This window comes from Amphiura filiformis, chromosome 1 (genome assembly GCF_039555335.1).
Source record: "Amphiura filiformis chromosome 1, Afil_fr2py, whole genome shotgun sequence".
In the NCBI taxonomy this organism is placed as follows: domain Eukaryota; kingdom Metazoa; phylum Echinodermata; class Ophiuroidea; order Amphilepidida; family Amphiuridae; genus Amphiura; species Amphiura filiformis.
Window position 1 is genome coordinate 20,695,534 of NC_092628.1, and position 20,673 is coordinate 20,716,206.

The window sequence follows — 20,673 nt, forward strand, 5'->3', positions numbered from 1 at the left end:
TAACTCTTAACACATGTCACTAACCAAGCAGTTGGCCAACAGACACAACAGAAAAATGCACTGACATGGGACAGCTTCCTGGACCATATGCCACAGCCCATTTGATGTGTGTAAAGTAATTGTAACAGCAATTTGGACTCTCCTGTCTCAGGACTGTTTTTCACAAAAATAACATGTGTACCCAAGGAACATAAACACACCTCGACATAAGTGAACATGGACATATACGCCCCCGTGCGACCTGACAAATATCCATGCCAGTGCATTTTTCAGTTGTGTCAGTAAGGTAACCATTTGGATATTAACATGTCATTAGAGTAGAGTACTGAAGTAATCCTGTGTAATTTTGGTTCATTTTGATGGACAGATTTTCAAGATATGACAATGCCAAAAATTAAAAAGTTTCCTTTTGAGTCCAGCTTATTTTGATACCCCTATTGCAAATAAAACCACCCCTAGTCATTCAAATTTCTTCACATTTATAACACTCTGTAATATACATTCAATATATACATACACATTTACCTAAAATATTATCCATGCCCGGCTTTGTTTTCCTCTCTTTACTTCAATACCAATCATTCAAGTTATTTTAATTACATCATAGAGTAAATACAAATATTTGGTGGCTGGACACAGTCATGGTTGTAAAATTGGTCTTTGGATTGAAATAAAATAAATACAAGATTTGACCATTCAAGAAAAAAATAATACAATTATCAATTACCTATACCTACCATAACTGTGTGAGTCAATACTTGTCCACAGGTTTAAACTTTGTTTTGTCGTAGTAAAGTAAAGTACTACGACTAAGTAAAAATCATATAAAATCAGCCATTTTTTGGCCAAAATTCATTTATTTTGATTGAATTTTTTTGAAAAAAATTCAGAACATCTTAAATATATATGTTTGCAAAAAAATCATCAAATTTTTGGCCAAATTTTCAAGCTTTCGGTGATATTTAGGGGGCATTTTAGCCTCCAGGAAAAAATATCCTAACCGACTGACCCTACTTGAAAAGTCCATCCGCCCATAAAACAGGGTGAATTTTTTGTTGTTGCCTAATAAGGAAATTAATTGTTTTACCATTCTCAAAATGGAAGTCTCATCTCTGGCTGATTCATATCATTTCACAGACTCAACAAGAAGTTCATTTCCAAAACGTTCCAATGCTACGTTACAGCTTCAGGAATCACCAACAATATAATGGGATCGTAAGCCGAAAGACTTCAGAATAACTGCCACCACACCAAAGAGAATATGATTAGGGTTACACTTTTTGGTTTAGGGTTAGGTTTAAGGTTAATTTTAAGGTACGGGTTACTTTTTATGGTTGGGGTGGCGACAATTATTCTTAAGTTGCTCCTTGGAAGTAATGGACTATTCCAGTTGAAATCCATGCCTCCCTATGAAAGACATGACCTTAATCATCCACACCGAGGTGTAGATTTTAAATGGAATCACCCAGTCAGGTACCCACATTTGAAATTCTCACTTCCTGTGTGGAAGATTAAGGTCATGTCATCCATAGGGGTGTAGATTTTTAATTGGAATAGCCTAATTACTGGTTGCTCTTTGGAAGTAATGGGCTATTCCATTTGTAATCCATACCCTCATATGAAAGACATGACCTTAATCATGCACATAGATAAAGGTCATGTCTTCCCTGGGGTGTATGGATTTCAACTGGAACAGCCTAATTACTGGTTGCACTACAGCCACCAAAACCAACCAGTAAAATACTGACTCACACAGCTATGAATTCAAAATTATATACCTCTAGATTGATTCCTATGATTCAAACAATAAATCTTCATCAACGTCATCATCTATAAGATTGGGGACATCGTCATCCTGACCTTCCAATGCACGCTTTTGTTTTTCCGCTTCTGCCTTGGCACGCATTATCTTCTTCTTGCCTTGGATTTTTTTGAGACGATAGAATTCCTCACGTTCCTGTTCATCTAACTCGGTGATGATGTGCGAGATGGTGTTCTCAATACGTGGAATGATTACTGCAGAATAATATTTTGAATAGAATTAAGTACAACATATTTTGTTAGCCACAACAATGAAGGAAATTATGAGTGTACTCTCAGCTACATGATATGGTGAGACTGTTTTGGAGGCAATTATCATTTCTTCAGCACACTTGTTTAATAAATTGATCAAAATGTACATTTTCGAAGACAACTGCTATGTTTTGATGTAATGGGTCTACTGAAACAGAGAAGAATCTGGACTCAACATAATTTTAATTAGGCATGAGGAAATAAATTGGGGGTATTCACATTTTGCCCAGAGTGCATCTGGAACTAATTGGTGCTTGTGCACAACGATCGCATGATCATTACGACTGCTCAGTGCCAGAAGTGGATAAATGCAATAGCTGCTATACTGTACTCATCTACACATGGCAGTTACACATGGCAGCTATTGCACTTACCCACTTCTGGCACTGAGCAGTCAATAAGCGCAATTTGAAATGCTTCATGACGCAACACATTCAATGCGTCGAAAGAGCCGCACAAGTACATATCGATCATCAGATTTGATGCAACATTTTTTTTTTCTTTCTGTGTGCTGTCGGCAAGGACCCGCATAATAATACCCCAATTATTCCTCCATAGCTGACAGTGCCAATATACAGGGTGGTATATGGAGTCCGGATTCTCCTCTATTTAACGCGGCTGTGTACTCTAGCCATTGTTTCTTTCTCAAAATTTAGTTTTTATGATATGTTTGTACCTTGTTATGTTTTTTATAAATACAAGGAATGAAAATCCAGATTTGTAAACTCCAACTGCAATATTTTAAGGATTTTATTTCACTATTCCACTCGTGTTTGAAATTGAAAAGGAAAGAAAATATTTGTTGTACCAGCAAGGTACACACGCCAAGCAACAACTCATCGCGTTGCGTATCGCGCAATTTGTTAACGCACAAATACGCTGACGACACGCCGACGCTTATCTGCATGCTTGCGGCGCATCTTATGGAAACACCACGGAAGCACTGATTTCACAAAAACCTAGTGGTCAAATGGCTCCGTTTTAGCTGATAAAATGTGGGTTTTTCAAGTTCTTTCCCCGATTTAAATATCAAGTTATGAATGGATTTCGCTCAAACTTCTCAAGGGGCTGTGGATTTACCCGATGTTCACGTAATATAAGTTACAAAAACGAAAACTGTCGCATTCTCCTGTGAGATTCGATGAAAGTGCAAAATGTGACCACTTTAAACTTCAACGGCCATTATTTCAATGTTCATTTTCTCGGTAAAATGACGATTTAGGTACACGATAACTCAATAAATACAGCATCAGGTAAGCAAATATGATCATCGTAAAAAGCATGATCGACTCAAGAAACAGTTTTCTCATTTTTTTATATTTTGGTCTATTTCCGATTTTGGGCATCATTTTGTGCAAATAGGCCTTTTTGAATTTTAAAAAGTTCATTTTGATGCCTTATATGGTCAATATCTCAAAAAATAAGGCCAATATCAAAAAAATAAAAAAACGTTTTTGGAATGGAGCCTCAAGATTGAGCTAAAACAAAAAATAAAATATTTTGGAAAGAGTGTTTTTTGTTATGATGTACCTAACAAATATTGCCAAAAACTCACTTTTTTGTGATTTTCTTCAATATTGTTGTTTTTACCCTAAATCTGTATTTATATTAAGATTTATTGATGTCTTGCCTTCATAAAAATGTATACTTTTATATGTTTTATGCTGAATAATTACAAAGTTATTGCACTTTTACTACATGCATGTCTGAGAGTACACAGCCACCTTAAGTGGATGGGTCTAATGTTTGACAATGATGAAAGTACTGTCAAATAAGTACAGCACATCATTGTTGGGCAGGAAAAACCTCCTATGTGTTTGTAGCCCCTGAACTGCCAACCAGTTACAAAAGAGGTTTTGCTTCAAGCATGTTCAGGGGTCAATGACACATACAAGGGCTTAGGCAGCCAGCCGTGTAGGGAGTGTTTTACACACTAAATTTGTAAATACACGCCAAGTTTTTGCCCACATGGCCTATACTGTGTACATAAATCTTTACACACCTTTTTTTTTTGCATTTACACACCCAAACCTTCAAATCATGCCTAAGATATGGTTTTTCCATCCTAACGACGACATGTTGGCGGACAACTTACCATGTTCAATAGCATTGACCCTCCTGTTGGTGATCTTAATGACTTCATCCAACGTGATGAAAGATGTCTGCAATGAAGCCAACTCTACTAGTAATTCCACTGCCTTGGCATAGTTTTTCTTCAATCTATTGATCTGCTGACCCCCTTTCGACAGACCAGTTAACTCATATGCTAAGGGGGTAAAAAATAAAAAACAAGCAGATGAGTAAAGCTGTGTGGAATCATGATCATTGGTGTTTTTGTCCAGGAAATCAAGCATTTCCTAATGCACACAAAACAATCCTTTTAGTACCTACATCCTGTATAGTCAGTGTGGTCTTTGCCAGGGGAGGAGGGAGTTAAACACCCAAATGAGTTGGTTTGCTAACTCAACCCCCAATAGAAAATTTCACCCCCCCCCAAAATCAACCAAGTCCCCCTCCCAAAAAGAAAAATTTCAACCCCTAACCTCCCCCCTGTAAAATTGAAATTAGGCTATAGTGTGTATAATTGCACTCAATCATCAGGGTAACAAAGGACCAAAATTTTGCCCCCTCAAACAACTCAGCCGGATACTTGGACCCCCAAAATGATTTTTACAAAGACTATGCTTGCTTGCACAGTTACAAACATAATGAACTTACTGTCTGTTCCATCTGTATAGTGCTCAAAAATTGGAAGAATTACACCTGAAATAAAGAGTAACAAAAAAATAGCCATTAGATTTTTACACTTAATGATTTGTACACTGTTTTCTATTTCAGAGGGTGGTCGCATATCAAATTGTGTAAGGGACCGTTCATTATTTCCACCGGAGGGGGGGCCGGGAGAATACATGGGGGGGGGTCAGATTGTTTTTGTCAGGCAAAAAGGGGGGGTCAGATGGTTTTTTAGTTATTGAAAGGGGGGTCAGATGGTTTTGCATCTCAAAAATCCTGAGCTTCGGGGCTTCGCCCTGGACCCCATCTGGAACATTGCCCCATGACCCCTGACCATTAGATTTGCGCTTTGCATGTCGGCCGACACTTTGGTCCTAGTCCGGAATTAAGCGAGCCTCACCTGTTTTTCACCTGCCACGGTGTGAATTGACATAAATTTGCACCAAAAGTAAGTAGTTTATTATAACATTTTGAAAAAATGGGTCATTGGGTAAAACATGCCAAAAAATGAAGAAAAATTCTAGATTTTGCTTCTAATTTGCCAAATGTACAATACAAATTTGCTGAAATAAGAGAATTTTGAACCATATTTCATAAATATACATGTACACTGCCATTTTCGTAATAGAGAATTAAGAATAATCAAGCTGCTGCTTTTACTATCAAACCCCACCCCACACAGGTGTCATTTCCATACCCTAGTTAACTACAAAGACTCGCCCAAAGCACCATGACAGTAAACTTAGGCAATGTATTCTACATTATAGAAAAATAACATCATCATCATCATCATCATCATCATCATCATCATCATACTAATAATACTAATAGAAATTCACCTTTTCAGAAATTATATTATGGTTGTGTGATGGACAAATGTTCCGGACAAATGTGCAGTGACTGCCACTGAGTAGTGAACACACACAAACCACAGCCACCCTAGCCCTATGGATGGGGTGTACATGTCTGTGTGCATGTTTTCTCTCTTTAGTTCCATGAAAGAAATTTTAGATACTTTTATATAGTCAAAATATTAATTAAAATATGTATAAATAATTATCAATTATTTCATTAACGATAACAGTAATGATTCTGGGAAGTGACAGCTAAATCTAATTTTGTGGATATGTTGGATATTATGACAACAAATTTTGAATCAAATTTGAGATCTATTTTGACATTTTTAGATAATCATTTCACATTTTACATGGATCTAATTGGACCTTTCTGTGTAGAACTTTGAGCCGAACCGAGTCTGTTTGTGTCCGAGTCCGCAAAAGTGGACTTGAGTCCGATCGATACATCAACATAGGCGAGATCCCCCAATATTTTGCCAGGGGATGCTCCATACAATCATCCCCCCCAATGTTGACGCCTGAATATAGGTTTCTGGCCACATATTTGCCCATTTTAGCCCCAAAAGTGCAAATTTCTGCTCGCTTCGCGCGCATTTATTCCACTTTTGCACCATATTTCATCAGTTTAGCTTCAAAATATCAAAAAATTTTGCGCGCTTCGCGTGCATTTGAACCATAAACTTATTTTGTCACCAAAAGGTGCTGGATTCACTATACTTCAAGAATTTGTTTCCAACCCACCCCCCCATGTCAAAAAGAAATCTATGCCACTCTACATCACTGATTTATGGTAAGATGTCACAAACTAATTTTTATTCCTAAAATATACTGATGGAGAAGATTTTGCAACTCATTCATTTTACACCAAAGGGGGCTGCACCCAGTATCAACATGTATGAGAAGTTGATGCATACTTACAATTTAAGAGATTGAAAATTAATAAATCAGCTTGATAGTTTATTAAACTCATTTGATTTTATATATTCTGTATGACAACTTAAAAAATGAAATAAATTCGTTTTATAGCCATTTTAGCCTAATTACATATAACTAATGAATTTTAATAATTTTGACCCCAAGTTTCCAAACCTGCCACATGAAAGATTGTTCTTGGTGCAAAAAAAATGTATGGATAATATCACTGTGGTTTGTTCAGGGACCTGTGGTATTGAAGTACACATACATGTACTAGCTGGAGCACAGGGTGGCAGTTTGAACCAAAAACTGTGTACATGCACATGCATGTGAAATAAATAATATTGTAAAAAATAAATAAAACAAGTTAAAATACCCTGTGGGTTCTACCTAGTTGAAGGTATATGAGGATGTGCCACGATTTTGGGGTCCTTTTCAGCGATTTTGGTATATTGATGGGTGGCTATTCAGTAAAGACCAATATTTGGATAAAAGTGCCCAATTACTGCAATTAGGGTAAATTTAGGTGCTTTTTGTGAAAAATTGGTGTACTGATAGCCAGGTGGCAAAAACAGTAAAGGCATAATTTTTCAGCCTGATATGTGGCCGGGACGTAATGCGTTGAGGCAGCTGATCCAGGCGCGCATCTATTACGCGTCATTGCGCATGTGCATACTTCTGCGCTTTAAGTGTCCACTAGCTACTTGAAGCTGTGCCTATAAATGAAATGCACACTGACATCACTGCTGCTACATGGTGATGAAAAATGGTACAGATGCGAGAAAGTCCGCATTCAAAGGTCTGTGTGGCACATCCCTGTAAGCAAAATTACAAAGACCCCACTCCTCCGCAGCAATACTTTCTATTTTGGTTGGTGGGGGGGGGGGGGTCATATGATTTTCATGTAGCTTGGAGGGGGGGTCATATGGTTTTATTATCGGAGAAGGGGGTCATATAGTTTTCGGCAGTGACTTTGTCTGCTCCCGGCCCCCCCTCCGGTAGAAATAATGAACGGTCCCTAACCCTAACCCCAATCCTAACCCATTTGGCTTACATGTTACACATTTTGACAGAGGATGATTTTAAAAGGGCATTTCGTGATCATCCCCCGACTTTTATCGAAAAAAATTGCGATTATTATACCACTGGAAACCTCTGGCTACATAATGTTTATGTAAATGTTATTTAACCTGCAACATTTCGCTATGTAAACATCAGTTGAGAATAACATTAATCTGATCCACAGTGTGATATCCTCTTTAAGTAGAGCTCCTTTGTTGTCCTATCGACTGACTATAGGTGACCCCGGCCATTCGGGTACTTATTTTACATGACGCTACACTTACGCTTTTCAACCCACAACAGATCGTGGAGCGGAGCGACTAGTTGAAGACTTGTACATGTAGCAGAGCTGACTCAGTTTGTTTACATTCTGTTTTGACCTCGAATCGAGCAAATTTCTGGCCGATTTCGGTAATACTTGTCGATAATTGCATTTTATGTGAAGCTGAACACATGAACATGTAGAGGAGAGTCTTTATTTTTGTTGTTGGCTGGAGGCCCCATTCGAGAAGTTATAGAAATGGTAGTATTTTGGCCGATTTGAAAAGGGACAAACCACAGAAAACTACAAATTTGACTTAACGGAGGTCAACAGCTTGTGACGTAATTCCGGGGTCACCTATAGGCAAAATATCTAATTCTCGATCATGAGAGGACATACCTTCTGTTTTGTGTACTGTTACGTCAGCGTACTTTTCACGGAATAACACAATCGCACAACCTACATGGCTGAACCTTGACCTTGCCTCAAAATTACGGGAATTCCCAACGAGTCGCAGTTCATCCCACAGCCCGTCAGTGGAAGAGATAGATATCCTACTTTCGATGTCTGAATATTACCCATAATGCACTCTGTTCTGAATTACCAATTTCACTTATCCAACAGTTACTTTTTGTTAGCTTAATTTTGAAAAACTTACCTGCTACGTTGTCCCTCTTGTTCCTTACTTTGGTCTGTGCTTTGGTTACATTTTGTAGTACTATGTGACTGGAAAGTACAGCAAATAAATGGTTAATAAAACTACTTTTTTACACAATTTTAAGGCCAATGTTTGGTTAAAGACCTAAAAATATATATCTTCAATACGAAAGGTCAAAATTTTCAAATGATGGACAGCTTTTCCTCCCAGCAACATGTACTTTAAGTACATATCATTAGATTAGTAAAATTTACTTCAAGGACTGTTAAATATAAAAAATATCAATTATTAACAATTTTTCAAAAATATTTGTATTATATCGCAAATTTCAAAATTATTTGATATCTGAAGGACGTTCCTTGTATTCAGAATGCAATTTGATGTGTCTGATGGATGTACTCTCATGTCCCACAAAAATGCTGTGCTATCCAATTCCATCAAGCCTGTGGCTAAATAAATATTTTCACAGGCAAAAACTTCCTGCCCTACAGTACTAATTATTTTAATAATTTTGATTGTTTTAGTTGAAACTTACTTGAAATCACCAGTGGCAAATTTGGCCTCAGCTAATGATAGCGATGCCTGCTTCATCACCTCTCCCATGAGTGTCTTTGTCTGCAATAAAGATTGGACTTGTCAGTAAAGCAATGTACATTGTACCACAAATGACAGAAATATGATTACATACAGAGGTTAAGAGCCTCAACTACATGTAGTCCATGTTTGCAAGTCAATAATGGACCATTCCATTTGAAATGTGCAATACCCCTGTAAAAATTGGCTAGGGTATATCTTCCACAATTGGACTGAGTATTTCAAATGGAAGTTGCGCAATTGTTTATTCTATTTGAAACCCATACTCCCTCTGGAAGATTTTAGCTAAATCTTCCACAGCAGGAGTGTGGATTCTAAATGGAATAGCCCAAATGGAGGGCAAACCTTATTATTTGTATTTACTACATGTATGTGCCTGGTTGTTTGAATTCTGAGTGGAACATGCTATGGCTATATAACATGCACAATGTGCTACACGCACACACCATTGTCATGCTCAAATTATACTACACAGTGGCCAATGAAAAATGCAATGTATGCAAAATTTGATGTATTAACTCACAATATTCAATGTCTGAATCAAATGAAATTTTGGAAATAAACTTTTTCATGGATACAGTCTCTATTTATAGAGCATTCCTATAATTGACACTTTTTGGCCATTGATGGGGTCAGAATCTGTATTATTGTCTGATTTCTGGCCTTTGCTAAAACATGCTTGGGGTACACTATTTTGGTTTGAGTATTTCTTTTAACATTTCAATACAGTGCATTCTTAAACACTTGAGAATGTTCTTGCAATCTTACTGGTTCTTACCTGTGTGATATGACACGATATCACACACATTAGCGTGTGCGTGTCGACGTGATAGACGCACACGCTATTTGAACCAATTGGAGGTGCATAGCAACAACAGGACTGGTCGATTCTAAGCACTAGGTAATTCCTTGTAAAATGTAGGATTTAATTTGATTCAAATTTGGTATACTTATGATTAATATTTGAATTGAAGTGTTTAAGAATGAGAATAAAGGTATTGTTTTTAGCTGCTGGAGTGCATCTATTTCTCATATAACACGCGGCATCATTATTTTTAGCGAAAAACAACTCGGCTTCGCCTCGTTGTTTTACTCAAAATAATGATGTCGCCCGTGTTATATGAGACGATAGATGCACTACAGCGGCTAAAAACAATACCTTTATTCTCTAAATACAATACATTTAATACAGTGCTGTCAAAAGTGCTTACCTCAATAATTTTGCCCAGGATTAGCCTAAATCTCAGGGTGAGGGCATCAGCTTTCTTCTTCAGCAAACTGTGACCCTTTTGGGCTCCCTTCAGACGAGCCTTCATAATGGTCAGAGCCCTGAAAAACAAAGAGTTATTATAGTAATCAACATGAATATGTGAGTTGTTTAGTGATGAAGGAGGAGCACTACATGTGAAGTACACCCCCAGCTTTCTTCTTCAGCAAACTGTGACCCTTTTGGTCTCCCTTCCGACGAGCCTTCATAATGGTCAGGACCCTGAAAAACAAAGAGTTATTATAGTCATCAACATGATATGTGAGTTGTTTAGTGATGAAGGAGGAGCACTACATGTGAAGTACACCCCCAGCTTTCTTCTTCAGCAAACTGTGACCCTTTTGGTCTCCCTTCCGACGAGCCTTCATAATGGTCAGGACCCTGAAAAACAAAGAGTTATTATAGTCATCAACATGATATGCGAGTTGTTTAGTGATGAAGGAGCACTACCGTATGTGTTATCAAAGTGCTAATGCTAGTATATAATACCCATTATAATTCTTCCCTAAATGGCACTTGATGAATTCACCTACCCTGTAGGGCAGTCACTGCCAGCAAGTGTCCACCTATTTCATCCCCCAAAATAGCCACAAAACATAATACATACTTCAGTTAGACTTTTCCCCCAAATAATTTTATTTGAATCTTATTTGAATCCTGTTGATTTCCTTCTTTTTCATCCCTTTGGGAACGAATAATGGAAGAATTATCTCAGACACCTCTGTAATGAAGACCTATACATGTACATATAACATGCTTGTTCGCCCCATACTCGAATATGCTGGGGAGGTGTGGGATCCCCACTCAAACATCCAGAAGCAGAAGATTGAACTGATACAAAGGAGAGCAGTGATGTTTTGCTGCAGTGACTTCAATAGATACAGCAGTGTAACAACAATGCTTGGGCGTCTGGGTTGGGATACACTTGCTCGAGAAGTCTAGCCAAGAATTTGCTCACCGATAGCTTCACTTTCTAGGCTAGAGACCGTAGCATTCAAAATGTAGTCGGATTCGCTGAAGCATGACAACGTGTAAAGCAATGGAAGTTCAGAAGTAAACACAGCCGATCACGACAGGCGATTGCATCAAAAATGTTGCTAAAATTACACTTCAGCAAAATTATAGACTGCCCAATATAGACAAATCTTGCTCAAAAGATACAGTTGACTCATCGAAATAACTTTCATCCATGGTTTTTGGCAGACCATTTTGTACATAATTATTGCACAACCCCTTACTTTGCATTTTTGCTTTGACTTTGTGCGGAAGTTGGTGAAATGCAGTGTGAGAGAGCGATCCTGTCCTAGTCCTGCCGACAAAACCCATACTGATTTGTATTTCTTAAACGTACAGTGCATCCCAGAACTTTCCAATAATTGGAACTCACGGCTCATGAATGCATGAATGAACCCCTAAAATGATTAGTCCGAATAATCAGACCCAGAACAAAATTATAATTTCTGACATGATCCTGTACTGGGTCTGAACTGTTTCCATATATGAAATCTTGATGGCAAATTGGACAATAGAAGCACATGGTTCTATGTGACAGCTTTTTAATCCCTATTCAGGTTACGTGAATCACGCTGTTGTGGACCATCCTTCTGATACTTGAGTATTTTGGACAAGCGGAACGGTCTTTTATCTACCTCTCTGTTTGTAAACAAACCAGGAGGTCGAAATCGTCCTCCTCGCCGAATACGAAAGTCAGCGTAATAGTACGGCACTGTAAAATCAAATGATGATTGCTTGAGCAGTTGAGCTGAGTTGAAGTTGAAACCCGGGGTTGAAACTCGAATCATGTCATGTTTTGCACCTGTATGTCTGCAAATCAACCAATGTGCGTCGATACTCTTTTGAGGTTTTGCACAGTACCGGAAGAAGAAGAAGAAGATTATATTAGTTAGATTCGGCCCCGGGATTCGGCTATATCCAGGCTGGACACATCACACTACCGTGTGATGTGTCCAGTTCGTCGCCGAACTTGCATATAACATGGAGAGCTTAGCATAACGGCCTGCCTATTTACGCTTCCTGAAAACACTCTTGCACATAACATACAAAACCACAAATTCACTAACTTCAACTTGCACTACCGACACCATGAAAAATATTTTAATTATTACCGATCCTTCAGAATACTTGCAAATATTGGCAGTTTCATAAAATCCTGCTGCTGAAAATCGTAAATTCCACAATCTTCTGTCAGATCCAGGTCAGTAATCACAGGTGGGCTTAATCTACCAGCGTGACAAGACCAGAGATAATAAAAAGGATGAGAGGCCACGCCGCACAAATAGTTAGCCTGATTGGCAAGCGTAAGCCGCTGGCCAGATCTTCTACGGTCGTGTATGATGAGTAGAGACCATAGAGCCCTATATAGGGCTCTGTGGAAGAAACGGTTCCTAATTTTGAAGCCATGGATAATATATTCATTTATACGAGAACCATATTTTGTACCAATCACAGAACAGAATTTCACTTACTCACAGCTGTCAATCATTCTTGTGAAACGTAAGCTCCGCCTAGTATCAAGGTCTTCTTCTGCGCATTGGTTGTGCGCATTAACTAGCCTCCAGCACAAATCCTGTGCACACGATCAGGTTGGATGGGCGGTTTACGCCTGGTTTACACAACAGGAACTGCGATGCATCCTAAACTGGATCGCTTCCGTGTATTCGCATTGCATGGTGGGTAATCGCCTGCCAATTTATGTAGCTCCACGCTCACAACAGTTTAAAATCAACACAGGTAAATCCATATAAAAATTAACATGGACACAACATTGACATAGCTTATGTAATTCAAATAATAAAATAATAAAATGTAATATTATCATGATAGATGCCCGTCTTATTAAAACTTGAAAAGATTATTAAGTCCAATAATTTGTTTGTGTTAGTTTGCACGAGTCACAAAATGGCGACCCATCACGCATTTTCTGCATGTGCCGACATTAGTAACTCATAGTGACTGTCCTCAAACTAGCGCCAGTGTGTCTCAGGCCTGATAACGACCCCAGGTAATTTTATGCAGAAAGTTTTCTTGCGAACAGCTGCAGGTGACAATTAAACAATGAACACGGCTTGTTTATGTACATGCGTGGGGAGGCTTGTACATCAGCTGACGTGTTTTGGACATGTTCCGGCGTAAAAAAGTGTCGTTTTTCTTCATGAAAAATACCAGCGATGACCAGTTTTTTGTGGGCTATTGGATTTACAGGTATGTCGGTTCGTCATAGGGTAGAAATGATAGCTGTACAATTTGTATAACATACAGTTTAACATAGGCCTAAACATTTATGGGCACAAATCGACCTTCCGTATTATGCACAAGTATGTGGAAGTGGCAGGCATAGTAGACTGCCTAACTGGCCTGTATCTCGTTTTGGCCAAAGTACGTCTGTAATACATACCTGTTTTTAATGACTTTGCAACAATGTTTCTATTGTCAGCAATAACAGCTTGCATTCACACTTTTGAGTTTATATGGTGAATTTTTGTACACATCATAAATAAGTGAAATCAGAATATCCTGAAAGGAATTTAGGTAACGAATTCAACGACACTGACCTCGCAACAGCTAATGTTTTCATGTAAACATGGCGTCATTAGACATTTTAGCCTACGTTTAGATCCTACTATCGGATCGCTGAAGCAACGAAACCTCAATCCCGGCCTCATTCACGAATTCACTCACCTTCGGGTCATTATTTCTCAAATCACCCAAAAAAAATATGATTTTACACCTCACCCCCTTCAAATTTGTTCAAAATTGGTATACAGGGTGATTTTGGCTGGCAAAGCTCAAATTTCAAATTTTAGCTTAATCGGACGTACGGTTTTCGCGCTATGCCCCGCCCATTTTTCGCGATTTCGGCGAAAAATGGCGCGCCACCAATATTGTCGCGACCATATCTCCGTAACCGTAGGTCCTACTGAGCTGAAATTGGTGTCATTTTTTAGCTAATCTCTCAAAGAATCCAAATCTACTATCATTTAGTGTGTAGGAGGAAGAGAAAAAATATGACTTTTTTTTCTGTACTTTGACCTTGAATTTGACCTTGTTGCCCACGTGACCCGAGGCGAATTTGCGTTGGAATTACACCTCCATATGTTGTCTACATAATATCAAAAAATTGGAGGGGTAATATTTTTTGTTTTCTTGCTAGGCTTTCATAAAGCAAGCATGTGGTTGAAAAACTGTAATTTTGTATGTAGGCTCATTATATTGTACACATGATACTATTATAATATAGGCCAATTGTATATAGGCCTATATGTACATGCATTAAATACATATGTTTTCACCTGCATGCTTGCTTTGTACAAGCCTAGCAAAAAAAAAAAAAATATTACCCCTCCAATTTTTTGATATTTTGTAGACAACATATGGGGGTATAATTCCAATGTAAATTCGCTTCGCGGTCACGTGGGCAACAAGGTCAAATTCAAGGTCAAAGTACAGAAAAAAAGGTCACAAATTTTCTTGTACTCCTACATACTAAATGATAGCAGATTCGGATTCTTTGAGAGATTAGCTAAATAATGACACCAATTTCAGCTCAGTAGGACCTACAGTTACGAGATATGGTCGCATAATATTGATATGCGCCCATTTTTCACCGAAATTGCAAAAAATGGGCGGGCATAGCGCAAAAAACCGTGACGTCCGATTAAACTGAAATTTGAAATTTGAGCTTTGCCAGCCAAAATCACCCTGTATACCAATTTTGAACAAATTTGAAGGGGGTGAGGTGTTTTCCATTGGGTGAATTGAGAAATAATGACCCCTTCCTACACCACCAGTTGAAATAAAACTCGAAACATCCCGTGTTATTCCTCAAAACTACATGCACCTTCATTAATAAAAAATTGAAATCCTAGTAGAAATCCGTTATCGAAAATTGTTTGATATAAAACGTCACCAAAAGTAATTTTTCTGAAGAGTAGATACCGCGTGTCAAAATGGCGGCCGCAGTCGCATCCCCCCAGCTTTGCACGTGTTCCCAGGTCACGGTATGTCTACGTGACGAACAGTCAAGGTCAGAGAACAGCGCAACCTGTCTGCTGTCATGACGTAATATAATGGCTCCGCCCAATGAACGGCGCTGTCAATCATCCTTATTGCCTTTGTCGAACAGACTTTTACGCAGGTAAGAGCTCACGCTGTCCTCACTTTTAGGATCGACGAGCGGCAGGCCGAAAACATCTGGTTGTGTAGGAGAGTATCATCGTGATGCCCACGTTGGAACCATTGGATTACGGAAGAAATATTCATACCAGGACTGAAGCAAATGTGGCCATTTCTATGTTTGTACCGGGCAAGTACCGGACATTTTTCAACACGGAGCTAGCGGAAAATACTGCAAATTCGTCCAAGGTAAGCAAAGGTAGGTACAATACAAAAAAATTTGAACTTTTTTTGATTCTCATCAAAGTAATCTCATATTAAAGAGCTAAATGAAAGAAAACTGATGAGGCATAAATGAATGTCATACGACATGTGGTTGCGGAGATATGCTAATTTGAATGTCTCAATTTTTCAGCCAATTTCCTGTACAAACTTTTTGTGCATGCACATATTAAAATGCTTATAGGCCTATACTGTGCATTGTGAGTACACAAGTTTAAGAAACAAGCACTTGTCATTTACCGGTACTGAACTGTAAATGTAATCCTAGATTGATTGAATTTGTATTGATGTGAACATAAGGGCCTGGATCATTTTCTTTGGAAGGGGGGGGGGTCCCAAATATACACGGGGGGTCGGGGTCCTTTTTTTTTGAAAGAAAAATAGGGGGGTCATACAATTTTTGATGACCAAAATGTAGGAGTCTCAAGATGATAACAGATAGTGTGTTTATCTTATTCAAAAAGACTGAATACAATTTTAGCCTCTTCATGGGGTACATAGGCCCTAAGGTGTTGCCGAAAGGGGGGTCGCAATTTTATTGATGCTGACTTTTCGTAAATTTGGGAGCCCCCTTCCGCAGAAAATGATATCCCCCTAATATACAAATGAACATGTATGAGTAACATTTTGTTTTATTTCTGTTTTCTGATGCAGATTCCAGCTTTGACAGAGGATGGTAACCAGGGACTGTCTTTTGGAATTTGCAGGAGAGCATTAAATTAAAAGAGCAGTAGAGAGCGATTGCTCTCCCTCTCCTCAAAAGGCAGTCCCTGGGAAACCACAGAGAGGGCCAACATCATGCAAAAATAAAGAAAAACTGAAATTTGTGTTCAAGTGTCTTATTTTGTTTTTGTTTTGTCATTGAAAAACTCACGGTATACCCACCCGAGTACACCTTTTCACTGATACAAGGGGGGTAATTAATTATTATAAGCACTAGCTGATGCATTCACCCCCCCCCCCCTCCCCAGGAAAATGTTTTGAGCAGGCACCCTTTGGAGCACTGGCTGGCGCATGCTCCCTATTCCGAAGACCATTGCGGAAACTCAAGGGCCAGTTCACTTGATCATCAGAATGGGGTAATCCTGCTCAAGTATGAACCCCATTGCCCCCTTCCCCCAGCTTAAGTTTTGTCTTTGAGCAGGCACCCTTTGGAGCACTGGCTGGCGCATGCTCCCTATTCCGAAGATCATTATGGAAACTCGAGGGCCAGTTCACTTGATCATCAGAATGGGGTCACTCCTGCTCAAGTATGAACCCCATTGCCCCCTTCCCCCAGCTTAAGTTTTGTCTTTGAGCAGGCACCCTTTGGAGCACTGGCTGGCGCATGCTCCCTATTCCGAAGATCATTGCGGAAACTCAAGGGCCAGTTCACTTGATCATCAGAATGAGGTCACTCCTGCTCAAGTATGAACCCCATTGCCCCCTTCCCCCAGCTTAAGTTTTGTCTTTGAGCAGGCACCCTTTGGAGCACTGGCTGGTGCATGCTCCCTATTCCGAAGATCATTATGGAAACTCGAGGGCCAGTTCACTTGATCATCAGAATGGGGTCACTCCTGCTCAAGTATGAACCCCCCTGCCCCTTCCCCCAGCTTTAAGTTTTGTCTTTGAGCAGGCACCCTTTGGAGCACTGGCTGGCGCATGCTCCCTATTCCGAAGATCACAGTGCGGAAACTCGAGGGCCAGTTCACTTGATCATCAGAATGGGGTCACTCCTGCTCAAGTTACCCCCCCCCCCATGACGTAGCATCATAGGAGTACGCCCCCATCAATTTGAACATTTAGAAAATCAAATAGGAAAATTGCCAAAAAAAGCGGCCTGTGGTCCCCCGCCATCATACCCGATGTGCCCACCCCAGTCATTCAACATCTATCATAGCAAAAATCTGCTAGCGCTATGCATGATGGGATAGGAATAGGAAAGGTCCAAATTTGCTTCTTCCCCCGACTCATAGTCGGCACAGAATGAGAATCTATCCCAGCATTCACAGCATTGAGCCCATTCAATTAGTATACGCAAACCATGCCGGGTTAAACATGTTCACTCACTGGCAAAAGTCGCCGAATTGTACTACACAAAGTCCCCAGTTCACTCACTTTTTGCGCAAGGCATCCATCAAATCTCATCAAACCAAACATTTTTATGTACAAAAAGATACCTTTATTCACCGTGTGCTCCATTTAACTTACCGCTCAATTCCGTTATTTAGATATTTGGAGAGTAATTTCGAAAAAATTAGATCGAAATCGTCACTTTCAAACCCACTAGAAAGTCGCCAAAATTTGCCGCGACCACGTGCATGAATCATCTGACCTCTTCCGGGTTATGATCAAGTTTAACCTTTTGACTTGGCCTTGTAAGCTTTGGAACTGTTTCTAACTCGATCTAATTCCCCCAAAAATATTTTCAAAAACATCGCCGTAAAATTTACTACCGGTAATGAATTTCCAAAATGGCGCCGGGTGCGCGATTTCCCTATGCTGAGAGAGGCTGAATATTGCGCATGCTCAGGTGAGGAATGCTCACATACCTAGCAAAGGGTTGGGGATCGCATTTTTAACTTTGACTAAACTGTTTCGGAGTTAAGGCACGCTAAAAGTAGACCATTTCGGGGGCTGTATTTGGTGTACATGTGACGTTTTGAAAAGAGTAAAAAACGACCACTTATTCGCTATTGCTGAAGTATACCCGCCGAATCATGTACCAATACACAAGGTATTGGTACATGAGATCAGGTATACATAGACTCGCTGAGGCTCATGGACGCCGTTCCTATGTCCATGGCCTCGTATTTCCCATTTTGTGTGTAAATTTGATTTACACGCTATCTCTATGGAGAAATACGCTTTTAGACTTTGCTTACGCTATTCCATTTTAAAAATTTCTTTGAAATTTGGACTATGCATATAAAACTGTACTCATACTGGGATCTAACCATTGGAGGTATTCTTACCTACTTCTTGAAACGCAATATCATTTCAATTTCGCAAATAAAGATGATTTACTGACGCCGTCTCTCTCACCCTGCCCCACAAAAATGATCACGAACTGAAATCAGTGAAATGTAACAAATGCTATTGCGCATGCGCTGTAGCCTGCATTTACCAGTCGCACTAATTGGTAAGCATTGAGGTCAGCGCCCAAAATGGTGAGATAAACTAGCAACACTTCATAATTCAGTGGGTGACATACGTGATGCGGGAAGATCACACATACAGTGCGTTAACGGCATAGGGAGTGAGACGACAACAAGGAATATCCAGGGTTGCCAATGCAACAATAAATAAGCCCAAAATGCCAGCAATAAATACGGATTTGAACGACTGGTAATTAGATTAACAACAAGGTCACGCATTGAAAATATAAACGCTAAAATTGATGGCCACCTAATTTTCACATATCGAAAACACACCAATATCATTATTAATCGGTACCACCAAAAATATCAATAATATTATTATAATTAAATAAAATCTTTTAGCATTACTATTTCTATATCTTCTAGATTGCAAGTCACTTGGCTAATTCATGTCATTGTTGACATACTTGTGTCACGAAAATAGCATAATGGATAGCATATGCCAGCATCAACGATATCGTAACCATAGGGGAAAAATACAAAACAGATATACACATTTCAGAGATATAAAGTGTTTTCAGATTCCTTCAAGAATAATTTATACAGTTCTGTATTTCTTTATATATACATATGCACATAGCACATTAAAAAATAAGCCATGTTTGCGAAACACAACAATATAAATCTTTCTCCCCACGCATAATAGAACATTCCCATCAATTAAGTACACCGTAAGCTCCTCCCATCTTACCGACGACTAAACAAATGCGACCGAGAACGGGACGACGGATTTTGTCCTGAAAATTGTTTCATCTTGACGATCAGAAACGCCAAAAATTGATTTTTTACTACGCTGCATATTCTACTGGAATCAAAGTACATGTAGGGATCACATTTGAAGGTAAATAGGCCAAATATTGCAAGAAAATCTACTCACTAGGACTTTAGGGAGTCCGCTCGGAGTACACGGCTATAGGGAAAACCGATAACAGTGACTAGGTATACAGGCATGACAGGCATAGGATTCGGCCCAGGGAATCGGTTGATGTTTTCGTCCTTCAAAACATCTGCTTGGCAAGCTAAACACCTCTACACATTCCTGATGTTCTCTATTAGATCCCTGGTATTAATTTATTATCAATTATCTTTATAAATACTTACATTCTTGAAGGGAAAACCGGTATTTTATCTTTACCTCCCGACATGATTAGTTCGGTGTTTTTGGAAGATGGACGATAAGGTCACGAGATGAGCTTTGGTAAGGTCAGCACGCAAGCGCAATAAGTCGTTGAAGTAAATAAATAAGAACTCCCTTTAAAAGGGAATTGTCACATACATGGGCAATTAAAGGGATGTCATTTTACTGATTTTAGCTGTCATCTTGTCATTGCCCCGGGCCCCCAACTCAACACAAAATTTGACAACCATGAGATTTACCAAATTGCGTGGAAAAGGGGTTATTTTTTTACCAGTAGCAAGGACCTCGAAATTGGCAAAATAGGGGTATTTAATTTCCACTGTCCGTGAAATTTGACACAGTGAAATCAGCAAAATAGGGGTGTATTTTTAAATTAAAATTTGCACTGTCTGCGAAATTTGGATAAAAAGGGGTAGGCCATTATTTAGTGTCATTGATAAGAGGTGTTTGAAATTCTAGTCATTGAAAACCACAAAAAGGGGTTGTTTTTGGCCAACTTGATTTTGTCCTCGATTTTGCATGAAAAAAGGGGGGGTAAATTGGATGAAAAATCATTGCA

General features: G+C 39.1%; 1 protein-coding gene across 1 annotated transcript; it reads right to left on the reverse strand.

Annotated features, from left to right (window-relative positions):
* Positions 1 to 880: 880 nt before the first annotated feature.
* Positions 881 to 20,169, reverse strand: LOC140167836 (V-type proton ATPase subunit D-like). The gene is made up of 7 exons (XM_072191158.1): positions 20,078 to 20,169; positions 10,366 to 10,483; positions 9,096 to 9,175; positions 8,561 to 8,628; positions 4,792 to 4,836; positions 4,169 to 4,339; positions 881 to 2,016 (listed from the first exon to the last, which is right to left on the reverse strand). The coding sequence occupies exons 1-7, from the start codon at positions 20,119 to 20,121 to the stop codon at positions 1,793 to 1,795; spliced, it is 750 nt and encodes a 249-aa protein (XP_072047259.1). The 5' UTR covers positions 20,122 to 20,169; the 3' UTR covers positions 881 to 1,792.
* Between the last annotated feature and the right edge of the window lie 504 nt (positions 20,170 to 20,673).